This window comes from Toxotes jaculatrix, chromosome 17 (genome assembly GCF_017976425.1).
Source record: "Toxotes jaculatrix isolate fToxJac2 chromosome 17, fToxJac2.pri, whole genome shotgun sequence".
NCBI classification, from domain to species: domain Eukaryota; kingdom Metazoa; phylum Chordata; class Actinopteri; family Toxotidae; genus Toxotes; species Toxotes jaculatrix.
In genome coordinates, this window is record NC_054410.1 from 14,224,087 (window position 1) to 14,239,297 (window position 15,211).

The 15,211-nt window shown below is 39.7% G+C and overlaps 3 protein-coding genes across 4 annotated transcripts; all 3 read right to left on the minus strand.

Annotated features, from left to right (window-relative positions):
- Positions 1 to 1,190: 1,190 nt before the first annotated feature.
- On the minus strand, positions 1,191 to 2,385 carry gpx2 (glutathione peroxidase 2). The gene is made up of 2 exons (XM_041060658.1): positions 2,143 to 2,385; positions 1,191 to 1,544 (listed from the first exon to the last, which is right to left on the minus strand). The coding sequence occupies exons 1-2, from the start codon at positions 2,362 to 2,364 to the stop codon at positions 1,191 to 1,193; spliced, it is 576 nt and encodes a 191-aa protein (XP_040916592.1). The 5' UTR covers positions 2,365 to 2,385.
- Positions 2,386 to 2,995: 610 nt separating this feature from the next.
- LOC121197372 (ras-related protein Rab-15-like) lies at positions 2,996 to 7,357 on the minus strand. The gene is made up of 7 exons (XM_041060958.1): positions 7,177 to 7,357; positions 4,816 to 4,876; positions 4,663 to 4,723; positions 4,489 to 4,566; positions 4,227 to 4,316; positions 4,067 to 4,132; positions 2,996 to 3,943 (listed from the first exon to the last, which is right to left on the minus strand). The coding sequence occupies exons 1-7, from the start codon at positions 7,298 to 7,300 to the stop codon at positions 3,785 to 3,787; spliced, it is 639 nt and encodes a 212-aa protein (XP_040916892.1). The 5' UTR covers positions 7,301 to 7,357; the 3' UTR covers positions 2,996 to 3,784.
- Positions 7,358 to 8,126: 769 nt separating this feature from the next.
- LOC121197533 (protein max-like) lies at positions 8,127 to 13,854 on the minus strand. Of its 2 annotated transcripts, none has more exons than XM_041061183.1 (4): positions 13,681 to 13,854; positions 11,271 to 11,378; positions 9,562 to 9,685; positions 8,127 to 9,427 (listed from the first exon to the last, which is right to left on the minus strand). In XM_041061183.1, exons 1-4 carry the CDS (start codon positions 13,714 to 13,716, stop codon positions 9,243 to 9,245), a joined length of 453 nt encoding a protein of 150 aa, XP_040917117.1. In that variant the 5' UTR covers positions 13,717 to 13,854; the 3' UTR covers positions 8,127 to 9,242. The 2 variants fall into 2 exon arrangements, with proteins under 2 accessions (XP_040917117.1, XP_040917116.1); XM_041061182.1 differs by having other exon boundaries at positions 9,562 to 9,700.
- Between the last annotated feature and the right edge of the window lie 1,357 nt (positions 13,855 to 15,211).

A 15,211-nucleotide genomic window follows, 5' to 3' on the forward strand; every position in this document is an offset into this window, starting at 1 on the left:
GCGTAAAACGTATTAATCAAATGTCCTCATGTGTCATGACACCACAAATATTTAAATTTCGTATGCAAAAATAGTGAGTCAGGCAACAACCACAACAGCCATTGCAAGTGGAATGGAAACCCATCATCCTGTGTCAGGTGACTTAGTTTCACCGCTGTCGGAAATGTCCCTGAAGCCGCCTGCCAAGGAGCCAAAGACATTAGGGTAGTGCCTGGCCTGTGTAGCCTGTGGCTGTGACATCATCAGCTGATGTGGATGTGCAGAGAATCCACTGCTAATCTGCATACTGTGCATATAAACCTAAAGCTGGATAAGAGCATTACACAACAGCAAGGTTGATGCTTTCTTAAATGCATGATTTAGGACTCGTCTTCAGGTGTCACTGTAGCACTAAAGCATTCCCATTGCGATACAGGCTACTGGTATCAGCAGATCTTACTAAGAAATGTAGATCTAGTGAATTAGTGGAGAAAGAAGCAAACAAAGCATGAATCAGCAGGCTGGAGGATGCATAATGCAGAGGAATGGCCTGTGAGCTGTCTTAGAGAGCGTTTTAGTGTGCAGTGACAACAGGCATCATAATGACACATCCTTTCTACTGTTTTTCAAGCTTCATTACCACACACAGAGCTGCTTCAGACATGACATCTGTTTTTGTCAACCCGCATCAGAGGTGGACATCTTTATATCAGGTGGTACCTCAGTATGTATATAGTCCACTTTAAAAAAAACCCCAAAATACATTTTTAATGTTTTTTTTCCTGTGCAAACATTTTGTGAGCATGTGTGGTGAATGTTAATTCATGAAGGCATGACAGAAGTTCTTCTGTTTACATGATCAAATCAGTAGCACCATCTGCTGGCTTTGCCTAGCACAGGACAAGAAACAAAAGCACATGCAAAAGGAAACAGTCTTCAAGTAATTTTTTTTTTAATATACCCACATTTGTTTAAATTTGGAGCTATACAGTAAAAATCGTGTTCTCTTTCCATTACAATAAGTTTCCACAGTTTGAAAAATATATTGACTTTATTCATCCACTTCTGTTAAGCACTTATGAGGTCTCAGATAATATTCCCTCAACTTTTCAGAATATTACCCTCATTTAATAAGGCTTAAAAGTGTGGAGGACAGCAATTCAGATTTGACTTTAATGGATGAGAAGTCATTAAAGAGGTGGAGGCTATTCTTAGGTCTTGGTTAATCTTAACAGTCTTTGAATGTCAGGCTCGATGTCAATGGTGGGGAACTTTTTGCTGTATCTTTTAAAGGGCTCTCCTTCTGGCCCAATGAGAAATTTCTCAAAGTTCCAAGACACATCCGTCCTGCTGATGGGACTCCAAACCAGAAATTTGGGGTCCAGCATGAGGGAGTTGGGGTCGTCATCGGGATAGGGGAGTTTGTCTTTTAGATAGGCAAAGACTGGGTGTGTGTTTGTTCCATTGACATCACACTTCTCAAAAATGGTGAAGTTGGGCTGAAAGCCACCACCCGGACGCACATGCCTTAGTGAACTCAGGATCTCACCATTGGAGCAGTTCTCCTGCAAAACACAAGTACGCATTTTCAGAATCACATCGATGGTATTGGGTCCAGCTGTTATATGATATACTGATATACTGCACAGAAGTAACCACATAATCAAAGCTGAAGTACCGGCTACAGTTTGTACACTACAACACACAACCATACTGTTACATATGTTGTAAGTGAAATATGATGAGAGTAATTCTGACTGTTTAAAGCAAACACGGGAAGACATATGATATGAAGATATGGGGAGTGTTTCAATGCTCAACATCCTGTTCAAATGATGGTTTTGAATTGGCTTTGAACATTGGTCAAACTCAGGTGTAATGAATATGCCCAGATACACACAAAAGGGAACAGGAAAGCTAGGCACCACATACACATGATCCAGACATAGCTTTAAATTATGAAAACTGCATTTTATATCCAAAGAAAACTCTAAGCTGGGTACAGGTTTGCATTAAGAGGTGACCTGATACAGCAGGGTTTAACATGCATAATAAAACATCATCAGCACATAAAGCAGTTTTAGGAGATTTCGGACCAATATCAGGACCAGGTTTTGCTGGGTCACACTGAACCGCCTCAGGCAATAACGCCGTTCAACTGACCTGATATCCAAACTGGTTACAGGGAAAACCCAGGACCACCAGCCGATGGGGGTACTTGCTCTGAAGCTGGTTGAGCTCGCTGTAGTCCCGGGTGGTGGTGCCTCAGAGTGAGGCCACATTCTCTATGAGGACTACCCGTCCCCTGTACACGTTGAAGTCCACCAAGTCTCCCTCCAGCGTGGTGGCCTTCAAGTCGTAAAACGTCTTGGCGATGAACGTCATCTTGACTCTCGTGCTTCCACACTGGAGGCAGATGGGATCTCAGCGTGTGACAGTATCCAGCAACTTGGTCACCTGACTAACTTAGGGCAGAAAGCTGCCTTTCATGGGTGTCAAATAGCTCTGCAGGAAACTGATCTACACCTGACACAGAATAGTCTTTACAAGTTTCAGATAGATTGATGTAACTGATTGTAAAAGTGCATGAAGCTTTTTTCTTGAGCGATTTAAAGTGAGAAGCGTGTTGTCCTATTCAGATCAGGATCAGTACTCATGTCCTTCATCCCAAACATGATGTGCTTTAGAGAACTGGAATTCTTTTAAACTTTTTGAATTATCACAAGCATGTATTTGACAATATGCACTCAAATCTACTCAAAAGCGTCGAGTGGGAAAAATATCATGCATTACATCATATATTTGGATTTATGCGATCTTTGTGACGAGTATCAGTTTTCTCAGTCATCAAAAATTTAACATGTGATCACCTGTCTTTCACAGCATGCAATGAAAAATGAATGAATCTACCGTTTGAACTCTCTGTGTACCTAACTCAGTCCAAATTTAATGACTCAGCAAGGCTCAGATAGCACCAAATTAATTTAAATATGAAATTTCAATTTATTTACTCCCAAAACACTGCACATTATTTGTTTATTTCACATCATTCTTGAGTGTTAAAATTATACTAAAATTACAATGGCTGTGGCACCTAATCAGACCCTGAAAACATTATATTAAGCAGCAATAACAATGCTTCAATACTCAACTTACAGTAGGCAATGCCAGTCACAGTCATGGAACAAACTGTACATATAGATTTAAGATGGTAAATAAACATGTTCTGCATTTTGAAAAGTCACTGAACATGGCACAATGTCTCCCTTGAGGAAATACGTTCATCATGTAAAAGAATCCATCTCCGCTTGGTTTGAGTTTCGAGGTGTAAATAATTCAACTCTGTCCCCCGTCCACCTTGTTGTAGCATCTATGCTCAACTTAATAAACAGATTTCTTTGACATGAAATCCAGTGTTATCAGACAATTTGTCGACATGTAGCCTGCAAATCAAATAAAAAGCAACAGAAAAGCAAAAGCACAAAAACAGAGTATAGTGATGAAGTGGATGTTTAGTGTAAAACTGAATTTCTCCAAGGAAAATGAAGTGAGCATGCGTATTGATAGATTTGCTGGAGCAAATGGACACAGAGTTTACCTTCGTGCAGCATGCTCATGCAGCAAAAGGGCCCTCTGCTGGTAGCTGCAGCTAACTGCATTTACCAAGGTGTAACTTTACTGACTTACAAAAAGTGAAACCAATCAAGTGCCATCCTGTTACAGTGCCTATGAAAAGGCAGACAAAGGCTGAGTCAAGTCACAGAGGGGAACGGGTGTCTTAAGGTCTCAGCCATGGCACCTTTCGCTAACAGGCACAACCCCTCTGAATGTTGTTGTCGCTATCTCGACTCCCCTTCTCCTCCTCCAATGCAGCCTTTTCTAGATAATCATCCAGGGATCCCAGCAGGCTGTCCACGTCTCTCTTATGAGCCTGAAGCACCAGTTCAGTTAGACGAGTGAATGACTAGAGAAAGAAGGAAGGACAACTATAAATACAAAAGTAAGTTGCAGGGAGTTCCCCCAAAACATGTAAACATATTTCTGGTGTGACAGAACAGTTTCTTAAGAGATACACCATGTGTCCTACCTCACTGATGTTACTGCTGGTGGAAGCACTGGTTTCGAAGAACTCCATCTCATAGGTTTCTGCAAGCTGCAGGAATCAGTTAGAAACATATACAACACTCACCAATAAATCACCCAACAAAATCAAAATCCTACAAAAAAAAAATAGGGCTGAAACAAACCTTGATTCCTTGGTCCTTTGTCACCTGCCTCCCAAGCTCCTCATCTGACTTGTTTCCTACCAAGATCCTCTGCACTTTGTCTGGGGCATACTGTGCAGAACAACAACAACAACAACGAAAAGACAAGACAGGATGCAGATAATGGATTTCATCATCTTGTCTCTCACACTAGTGTCAACACTTCAGTACAAATACTGGGTCACTGAGAAAGGCAACAAGTGCGGGAGAGATGAGAAATGAGGGCGCTTATTGTTTCTCTTACCTCATCCACATCACTGGCCCACTTCGCTATGTGCTGAAAGGACGGCTCGTTTGTGATGTCGTATACGAAGATGATGCCCTGAACAAGAATCGACAGAAAAAGATTAAAGAACCAACACTACAGTAGCCCACGAAGGCAACTTGACTCCAGTGATTGTTTCTATGGATGGATCACCTGAGCCCGTCTGTAGTACTGTTTGGTAATGGTCTGATAACGCTCCTGACCGGCCGTGTCCCTGCGCAGAAGAAAAACGCACATAAACAAAAGAGGGTCACACAAAGCGAATGTCAGAATACTGTAAACGCAATAAAAAGTCATTTAACTTACCATATCTGTACACGCACCTTGACTCCGTCTATTTCTAATGTTTTCATTTTAAAATCAACTCCTGCAAACAGAGAACAAGGTCTAAATGGTTTCACTTAGGCAACTGTGACAAAATGGTGAAAAATCCTGCTTTGTACCATTTTACATGGGCTGTGGTGTGTTTGTGAGCACTTAGTGAATGTTGCTCAGAGACCCTATTTATCTGTGATGAATAGTGCTTCAGCCACTGCACAGTGCCGGCTTTTAAATCTCTGTGTCTAAACAAGGGGGGCTGCGACTGATGTGAACTACAGTGGTGTGTTGCCTGCTGGGTGACAGAACAAGGGAGCTGAGGAATGTGGCAGTAACTGCAAGTCAGTTCTTTGGTTCATATTAAAGCAAAGGCAATATAAAATGTGTCTGCTCTTCATGTTGTATATGCTGTATATATGAGATGCTTAAAATACACAATAAAGGCTGTAGTATTAAAGATGTTTAAGGTTAATTATCCTAACTATATCACACTAGACTCTTTGCGGTATATTGACAATCACAGTTTCATAGCCACCAAAGGCGATCTTTCCAAATTGCCTGATTTTCACCATCACATAAAACAAAGTGGAAAATCTTCAGAATTGAGAAGCTGTAACAAAATAACGTCTGACATTTTTTAAATTGACTTAAAACGTTGACTTATAGGTCATTTTCAAAGCTGACACTTCAACTTGTTATAGTTGGAAAAGACAGACTCACTGTCAGAGATGGCCTGTTGATAACAGGCCATCTCTGGACTCACTGTCAGTCTGTCCAGAGATGGCCTGTTATCAACATAGTTGCAGATACATTTCCTGTCAATCCATTAATCTATTTATTGACAAAACTGTTTAAGCTCTGCTACACCATGATATAATATATTACACTATATACCTGTTCCTTTACCTCCTTTTGCTGCTGTGACACATCATATTACCTGTGTGGGATCGGTAACCTTTATCTTATCTTATCTTATCTTATCTTTATCTTTATCTTACACACTGTGCTGTTACAACCTCTGCTATGAAGTATCAACGCTGTGTTGGTCAGGTGACACTAAAATAGTGAATGACTCCACTGACAAACAGCATTTTTGTTTGAGATGTCACATTCAAATCAAATGAGTCTGATTTGAATGCAGGGCTTCTAGTGAAAAAAAACAAAAAAACACCTAGTGTACGTACCAGTAAAATCAGCTCTCACAGTGTTCTTAAATTCAGTGTAGTTAGTTCAAGGAGACACTTCTTCATACTGACAAATGCAAATCGAGCTTTACCCAGTTACAGAAATCACTACTTTTTTCTGGCATATTTTTCTAGCTTGCAGTGATGGTTCTTATGAGACACAAAGCCTTTTTAAACACCTTGTCACTGTTAAAATGTGCCATGTAATATATGCAGAGCAGTGCAGTCAACAAATCTGACTGTTCGACTTGCATGTCAGCGCCTTCTTGACCCAAAGCCCTTGAAAAGACCCTAGTTCTCGTGAGAGAAGGGGGATTCGGATCTGGAGGGATGACTGAAGCTGACTAGAGTTTACCAGTAATCACAATATCTAGGATCTAAAAGCAAGGAGATTTTATGTACCATGCACTTTCTCAAATAACTGGGTTTAATCCCGTGCAAAGCCTCCCCACCCTGCAAGCTGACAAACCTTTCACCCTGAAGCAGGCTCCACTGCACTACACTGCAGCAGTTTCCATCACATTCTCAACAAAGTACAGCATATATCCTACAATGAATGGAAGTGTGTGCTGACTGTTTCCTTTGTTTACGTGGACACATTTCACTCTTTGGTGTAAAACAGCTTTCATCCAAGCCATTAGTCTAATCACACATCCAGGAAAAGAGGCGTGCTGAGATACGAAGCCGTAATGTGTTCTATGAATAAAAATACAGGATAAAACATCAAACGCTCTGAGAGCACAGATAATAATGTTTTTCCTGTGGACCTTCCATTCCACTGTGTGTTGGGACACAATTCACAGAGCTGCATTCTCAAACCTCTTCTACATGCTTTAGTATCTTTCTTAGGGTCTTTTAGAAAATGTAGATATTTAAGGATAGCCATGAGCAGTGCAGCTTTCTGAGTGCTGACATGTTTTCCAGTCAGAGCTGTTAGGACCTGAGGCAGTTTGTACTAATCCCACTTGCTAAGCAGGCCTTCTTGGGAAAAAAAGGGAATATAACGGTAAAAACTAATGAAAATTCAATGAATAAAAAATTGCAGCCTCGACATTCGCTCTGAGAAATGTGTTTAGTGGTTTGTCCGGTTCAGCCTGTGGCTAACACAGAGCCATATGACTGAGTTTTGAAACAGGCGTCACCGACAACTTGTTGTATGGCTTACCGATGGTGGAAATATGTGAGGGATCAAATTCACTTTCCGTGAAGCGGCGCAACATGCAAGTCTTTCCCACTCCCGAGTCTCCGAGCATGAGCAGCCTGAACAAAATGTCGTACTGTTTAGCCATGACCAAAAAACTAAAACTCGAGAGAAAGCATGACTCCTTCCATCAAACTCCTGGCTGGTCTCCGTGTGCTGCCTTCATGTCCCCTTAGAAACGCGTAATTCTAAGATCGGAAATAGTACAGTTTGCTGGAAAAAGCAAACTGTTTACATAGCTTCTTTCAAATATATACAGGTTATTTTATGGGTTAACAGCAGAATTAAGTATTACACAACGGGCAGCAAAAGAGATATGTAATTAAAGATGTAATTAAATTTATGACAGTGGTTAGTTTAAATATGCTTAGCCCAAACAATGTCATAAACCAATCATGTTTGCTGTTTGTTTTCCTACGGCTCTCGAAGGCAGCATACAGCCTGCATCCTTGAAGAGGCTGCCTCCTTCTGTGGGAGTGTCAGTCAGGACACATCACTAGGCCCATAAAACGGCATATGGCTGAGCCCATATTCAGTATTTAAGCAAACAGTACAGGTAGGGCTGTACACGGGTCATGGAACGAAATCTGAAGTCTGAATCCTCTATTTGTACCACAGACACAATTCAAATACAGTGGTGTGATCTTGAAACAAGAGGGGTATTATCCTCAAGTGTTACAGTTATTAACAGTTATTAAATTTTATTACACATATTAGATTATTTAATTAACTGAGACTGGAGGTGAGTTAATTGCATCACTCCACTGTTTCCCTCCAAACCAACACACCTACAGAGCACAGTTTAATAACTAATAGTCCCTTAGGAAACCTAATGTACAAGAGCAATCATAAGATCTTAAAATTTTTTTTAAAAAAACCAAAAAAAAAACCCACTAAATCACAAATACATCCCAAAAGGATAAAATAGTTTTATTTATAGTCTCATAATAAAGGTATGCCTTAACTTGCAAGACAACCATTGGCAGTATGTACAACATACCTGTAATTTCCATGGAATGGAACAAACAAATATCGATTACGTACGCACTAAATTTACCTCTGCAAAAAAGGGGAAAAAAAGAAAGAAAGATAAACGTTCCCAGCACAGGCAAGTATTTCAAGGGAAGGCTTTTCTTTTGTAGAACTGACACCATTTAAGAGTATACAGTGTTATATACTACACACTGACATGGACTTCCATTAACAAAAATAAAGATCACTGCCCTTTAACTGCATTGTGTAACATTCAGTATCCATTAGAGGTTTTTTTTATACCCACATATTATTTAATAATAATAAAAATAGAGGGAAATAAATAGTTGAACCTGTGAAAAATCCACTAAAACAACAGGTCAACTTCTTCAACCTCCTGTGTTCTCTGGAAAATCTCAAGCCAAACATAAAGGAGATTAGACATAAGAATATATAAGGGTAAGAAATCAATTTTGGTGCATCACTATAAATAGAAGGATTCATTTGATTACACAAAACATTTCCAAAGACAAAACCTTCAGCCACCTACACTGAAGAGGGAGGGTTGCATCTTGCATAACATACTATTTTTTTTTTTCAAAAGCAACTTCACATTATTTTTATGGAAAAGTACGAATATTAAAAAGGTAAACTATCCCTAATTACCATTTTGTCAAAGGTCGTAAAGTCTGACAACTCCTCCTCCAAGTTGCAGAGGTTGTTCAAAACAACCAAAAGAAAAAAAAAAGATAATTTTTTTGGAGTTTTACTAAAGCATCACACTTTGTCTTCTCCACATTTGATTATGAATGGTTATCATGAGGTCTGAAAAGCATCAGTCCTTCAAAACTGCAGAGCTGCCTCACTGTGGCGGGATGCTTGCCAGGTGGGAAAAAAGGAAGGTAGAAGCATTTTATACATAATAGCACCTCTCTCACACAGTCTCCACCTCGTTTTCTGGACTGGTGTAAGAAGGTAGGACTGAGTGCGGACAGGTAAGAGGAGTCGGGGCTGGTGGGTAAAGAGAGTCTGTTTGGAGAGCCAGCGGCCGCACAAGTCTAGCTGGGCTCTGCACGCAGCTTCTTTCTGTTGGGCGGCTCGTCTGGCTCTGACTCAGAGCTGGAGTCGGATCCGCCGTCAAAGGCGGACACAGCGCTTCCTTTGCGGTTTGTGTACAAGCTGCTGTCAGAAGAGTAGTTTGTCTGGAGCTGAGTGTTCCCCTTGGCCTTCTCCAGTGCACGAACTAAAATCAGTCGACACAAACAGCAAGGCAAATAATAAAGTGGTAAATTCCACACTCAATCAAATACTGCATATTGCAACAGAAAGACCGCATCACACTAAAAACAGAACCATCAAAAACATTCCTCCACTCACCCTGCTGCTCCAGCAGAGCATTCTGCTTCTTTAAGTCGTCAATGTCTTGCTGGTGGGTATGGTTTTTCCGCCTCATGTACTGGATGTACTCAGTGGCTTTGTCTAGAATCTGTGCTCGGGAAGCCTGTTTAACAGAGTTCTGTCAGCAGAAATTTCAGAGAGCCATGGGGAAATGTTGTAGTGTCTATTTGTTCTTAAGTACAATTTTGAGGTGCCTGTACATTGACTTTTACTTGAGAATTTAAGACATAGTTACTAGTTACTTGTCATATTAAGATTTAAACACAATAGAAGACATAAAGACACGATGCATTATTAAAGATTACACAGTGTTTTTTGGTTTGTGGACCTTTACAAAAATGTAGTGTAGTTTCAGTGACCCTTTGCAGGAGCCTTGGTTGGGAGCCACTGAACTAAACTAGCTGACTGTATATAAAGTGATTAAAACTAGCTCCACTTCCAGCAGCTACAACAGCAAAATGTCCTGGTCTGATACTTTAAGTACATTTTAGTGATAATACTTTAGTACTTTTACAGAAGAGGGATTTTGGATGCAGAACTTTTAGTAGTAATGTAGTACATGTACATTGTAGTATTAGTATTTTTTACCTAAGTAAAGGATCTGAAACCTTTTATTAAAAAAAAAAAAGTATAAAAAAACAGAACTATTCCACGGGTCAGAAGCTCTTGACACGTGCTCACACTGACATATTCCAGAATAGTTAATGGCACAAAAAAGGGTTAAAAAAAAAAAAACTTTTCCATGTTGAACCATCACACCAGCATTATGATTTATGATGCTACCAACTGCAATTAATTTGGTGACTCATGAAATTGATGACATGAAGCATTTAGGTGATTAAGCTGCAGTTTGACAAAGTTTTTAGAGCTGTTTCCAACCTGTTTGATGGCAGGGCCTATGAGTCTCTTAAAATCCACCAAGGAAAAAAACTTGCTTGTCATGATGATTCCCAGATTTCATGAGATGAATCAACAATATCAAATTTGAGATCCCAACATGTAGGCTACATTGTTGTGGACATGTGTGTTAAATGGATTAAACCTCTATAAGAGTTGTTTGTGTAGAGCATCCCAGAGTAGCACTGGTTCTGATTGTTACAAATTGAAATAATCTCTAATAAGGAGGCTGAATATTATTCATATATATTGTGTAAATGCAGCTAATCAAATAAAAAGTGTTGTTGAAGTTTGCAAAGTGAAAATGGTTAGAAAGCATAACAGCACAACCTGTATTTTCACCGTCTGGTCATGTCTACCAGACAGATGCAGCTGTCACCCTTTGCTTTTGCCAGCTGCATGAATTACAACAGTGCTTCACATGTGCACAACTAAATACAACCCGTAGACAAGAAACCTTAGAAAAGGAAGTAAGGGCAGAGGGTTTGTGCTGACTGTGTGGCATCTGTTTGTTTCCTGAAGAAATACAGGTTGTGGTGAATTAGGGACTGTCCCATAAAGTAATTTCTGCCCTATGTGAATAGTTAGATGGCAAGAGGATGGTGAATGGGGAATATGTTGATGTGGCGCACTGACTAACGACAAAATGGCACTTTATGTGAAAAAGGCTGCTGAGCACTAAGGTTGCTAACATTATCCCCTTGAACCTTAACTTGGAGTGGTGTTTCAAAATGATTTTCATTTCTGGCAGAGTTGTGGGATGTAGGATTTATGTATGAGTTTCATCTCACCTTCTCCCCTTGTAATGAAGGCACAGAATCTCGTAAACTGTGAAAGCTGTCTTTGATGTGGTCCCTGCGCTTGCGCTCCAGCGCATTGTGATGTGCTCGCTTGTCTGCCTGCAAAAGCAGAGACAGATTTTTTTAATGGCAATTCTTCAAACACAGTCAATTTATACAAAAACACACAGGATAAAACAAACAGAATCCCTACAAAGTTTGTTACTTGATTTCCGTGTTATTCTTTTAGCTTCTTTTAGAAGAGAACAGGCAACCTAAATATGCAAATGCTGCAGCTTTAAATTCCAAAAAGGTAGCGGTCTTGTCTTTCACAGGGTGCTCATGTTCATGTGTGGACACCTCATTTACCTGACCTCACACAGCAGGAACCTGTGGTGTATGTATAATGTTTACAAGGATGTGGTCTCTGTTTACACAATCTCAACTGAATATGTGCTGTTTGCTTTCAGTTGCTTCAAGGGCTGGACCAGTATATCCTGACTCAATATCAACTCCAATGTCCACCCCCACTCAGCTATTTCAAATAGACTGAATAGAAGTGCTTTTCTTGTATGAGAGTCTAACTCAGTGCAGGGCAACAATGAGACAACATAATTGTTGAAATGAATGAAAACATAATATCCCTCACATTCTGTGCACCACAGTGGAGAAAGTGTATTCACGTCTACTTCTTCAGCACCTGCTGTAGATTTACAGCCATCGGTCAGTCAGAAGTTAAGGATCAGACGAGAACACCCTTTCTGCCAAAAGGCAAAATGTTGCAAATTGCATTGATAAATATTAAACATGATCAATGAAAAAGAAGTGTTCTGTCCTGTTAAACCTTGAAAAGCTGCAGACATATTACTTTAAATGACAGATAACAGGCAGACACCGATTTGTGTGTAATGGGTTGAAAATTTCAGTCACATTGTCTGACTTGGGAACTTATCAGACCCTAAGCTTTAAATGGCTGAATGGAGCAAATAAATATCTGAATGCATTTCTAGGTCATCTTACAGTAATCATCAGAACAGTTTGCTAGCTCAAATGTTAAATGTCATGTTATCGATAACAATTCAGGGGTAACTGCACATATTTGTAATTTAGATATTGATCCATGTTAACCTGGAAGGAAAAATTTATGACATTAACAAAATATGCCAATTACAAACATATACAACAAATATATCATATAAATTAAAAAAAATAACCCCATCTTTTCTCACACTAAAGAGTGCTGTAAAAAGAACCGCCAAAAAAATTATCCTGCAACATTAGATATATAATAATGTAGGCTTAACAGGCCAAACAAAATGTCTACTGTTTCTCTATGATGATTCAAAGCTGGAGGACCAAGCTTATTTAAATCCATGGCCCATCCTGTGACCTGATCAAGGCTCTAACATGATTTCAAATGAATGCTAAGTTAAAACACTACAGCATATTTATGAGCCATTAAATGTATTTTTTTAAAGGTCCCAAGAGCTGAAGGGAAATGACAGACGGACCTGACAGGTCCTTAATCGACATAACATAACAACATGAACGCAGCCGTCTCTGGTGTCCTGCTGGCGTTACAGCGTTACAACTACACAACAGTGCAAAGCTAATGTGTAGGGAGGGTTAACAATACGGGACTATATGCTCATTTAGTTCTGGTTTTATACGTTAACTCCGTGGGTGAAAGGACGTTACATACTGAAATTACCGCCACAAAACTAAAGATTAAACATGGGTGTAGATGTGGGGGAGATGACATTTTAACCTGCTAGCTACCCAACAAGTCTGCTAAATATAGCTAGGCTGACGTGAAGGAATTACCCCTTTATCCGTTAAAAAAAAGGATTTAAGAACCGCATTGTAGTAAAAGTACGCTAAGCACAACCAAGAAAACCTCATTATACCCAAATAACGAATTTTATTTAAAGAGCACTTAAACAGCCACCTCAGATGAGCTGACCTTGCTTGCAGCAACAGTTTACGTGCTGTTAACGGCCGCCGCATTATGTTTTTCCATGTGTCTGCAGCTTCAGCTTCAACACAGCTTTTTATTAACAAGTGTGCTTGACTTCAAGTGACTACAGCAATATGGACGACCACAAGTAGTACTGTCACTGTATTAAACAAGTTGGTGTTGTCTTATGCTGAGCCGTCTCACATAATAACTCAGCCTTAACGTAACAAAACGACCCAACTTATTCATCAGCTCGACTTTCAAGTACAAGCCAACCAGCTAGCTCTCCATACGATTTTTTTTCACCTCACAGCTTTTTCTGTTTGTCTTAAAAGAAAAGGTAATGTTAGCCGCGAACCCCAGCTAGCTCGTTACCTAGCTCAGTCAAATAGCGTAGGTTGACAGGAATGTTAAAGTTGGCTAACAAACTGGCTAGCTACTTCTAAAGGAAACTATACCACATACATCGCTGTCGACTTCGATGTCATCGTTTTCGCTCATTCTTCGGTAAAAAAATGTGAGGGGTATGAGAACAGAAAACAAGCAGCTGTCAAAACAAAGTGCAGCGACGACGGGAGGCAAATAATAACATGTAGCACGGAGCTCTGCTACAGCAGAGACATGACGATCAACGGTATCCCCACACGTGATTCGCCTACACATGGACGGGGAAACATACACGGCGCATGCGCGACAACACAAGGCCTTGTGGGTGATGAAGTCATTCGCCGGTACGCAGTTCGTTTTGCGCTGGTGCAGTTTCTGGGAATTGACCTACATTTCCCACAAGGCCAAGGACTTGGACGCGCCCACCACAGTATACCGTTATCTCCTACAAGTTGCAAACACAGCAGCCTCAGAACCGTCAGTGTTTTTATCAAATGGATCACAATGTTCTTTTTTATACAGTTTTTATACAATAATTTTATATTAGAAAAAAATAATTTCATTAAATTGGCAAGAATAAATCTGTGGTGTTCTGAACATACGCACTCATATTTGATGTAACATGTTCCATATGAACATATCTTTCATGCAAACGTGATTCTGTGGTGCCAAGGACCAAAGTGCGTTGTGCCAGAGTCTGTTGTTTCACTGGTCATCGTCAGAGGGGTAGTGTGCTACAATAACCAGGCTCTTCTCCCAGCATATGATTATGAGGCCAGATGGTGGCCTAGCTCACTTCAACTGCCCTCCCCCACTCATCATCCATGGCTGCACTCTTGCCTCCATAGGACATTTAAATAGCTTCTGCAGAAAGCCATCACTGCTTATAAAATGGCATCAGCGCTAAAAAGATGTGCTTTATTATCAGGACTTTGTGTTGTCTAATTTATATCAAACTTAGTTACACTGGGATTGTTATAATATAATATAATATTATATATATATATATATATATATATATATATATATATATATATATATATATATATATATATATATATATGATTGTTGGGGGTGTAATACTAATGCCAATACATAACTAATGACTTCTTCACAAACACAGAAGTATTGTTTGGTGTGTGATACAGATTGATACAGAGTCATGCTCTCTGGGTGCTCTGATTGCCCTCAGCCTCTCCTGTTTTTGGTTCATTCTCTGATTCATTCATATGGCAAGAGATCTGCAAATTATCTTCATCCTTACTCTTTTCTGCTTCTCTTATTGTCAATTTACAAGTCAGCTCGGTGTTAAATTGTGATCTTTATTAAACAGAAGTGCCTTTAGTAATACTCCGAATTATATTTTGCTTTTTCTTTGATTTCTTTGATTGTCCTCAGAGTTTCCCAAAATCCTACTCAACACCTGCATTTTGTTCATTCTCTGATTCCTTCATATGGAAACAGATCTGAAAATGATCTTCAACCTAATTTTTCCCCACTTCTTTGACTGCTGGCTTTCATTTCAGAACAGGAATTTGGTCATTAAATTAGTTCTAATCTGCTATATAATCTGCCCATGTTAAGGTTCACCCTTGTAGACCAAAATGTC

What these genes read in the sequence shown, in the direction of transcription:
- LOC121197372 (XM_041060958.1), bottom strand. Translation starts at nt 7,300, where the DNA reads ATGGCTAAACAGTACGACATTTTGTTCAGGCTGCTCATGCTCGGAGAC. An exon ending in GGGCCAGTGATGTGGATGAG is followed by an intron (nt 4,317 to 4,488) that starts GTAAGAGAAACA and finishes TGTTCTGCACAG; the next exon opens with TATGCCCCAGACAAAGTGCA. An exon ending in CCAGCAGTAACATCAGTGAG is followed by an intron (nt 3,944 to 4,066) that starts GTAGGACACATG and finishes TTCTTTCTCTAG; the next exon opens with TCATTCACTCGTCTAACTGA.
- LOC121197533 (XM_041061182.1), bottom strand. Translation starts at nt 13,716, where the DNA reads ATGAGCGAAAACGATGACATCGAAGTCGACAGCGAT. An exon ending in ACATCGAAGTCGACAGCGAT is followed by an intron (nt 11,379 to 13,680) that starts GTATGTGGTATA and finishes CTGCTTTTGCAG; the next exon opens with GCAGACAAGCGAGCACATCA. An exon ending in TGCTCTGCTGGAGCAGCAGG is followed by an intron (nt 9,428 to 9,561) that starts GTGAGTGGAGGA and finishes GACTGATTTTAG; the next exon opens with TTCGTGCACTGGAGAAGGCC.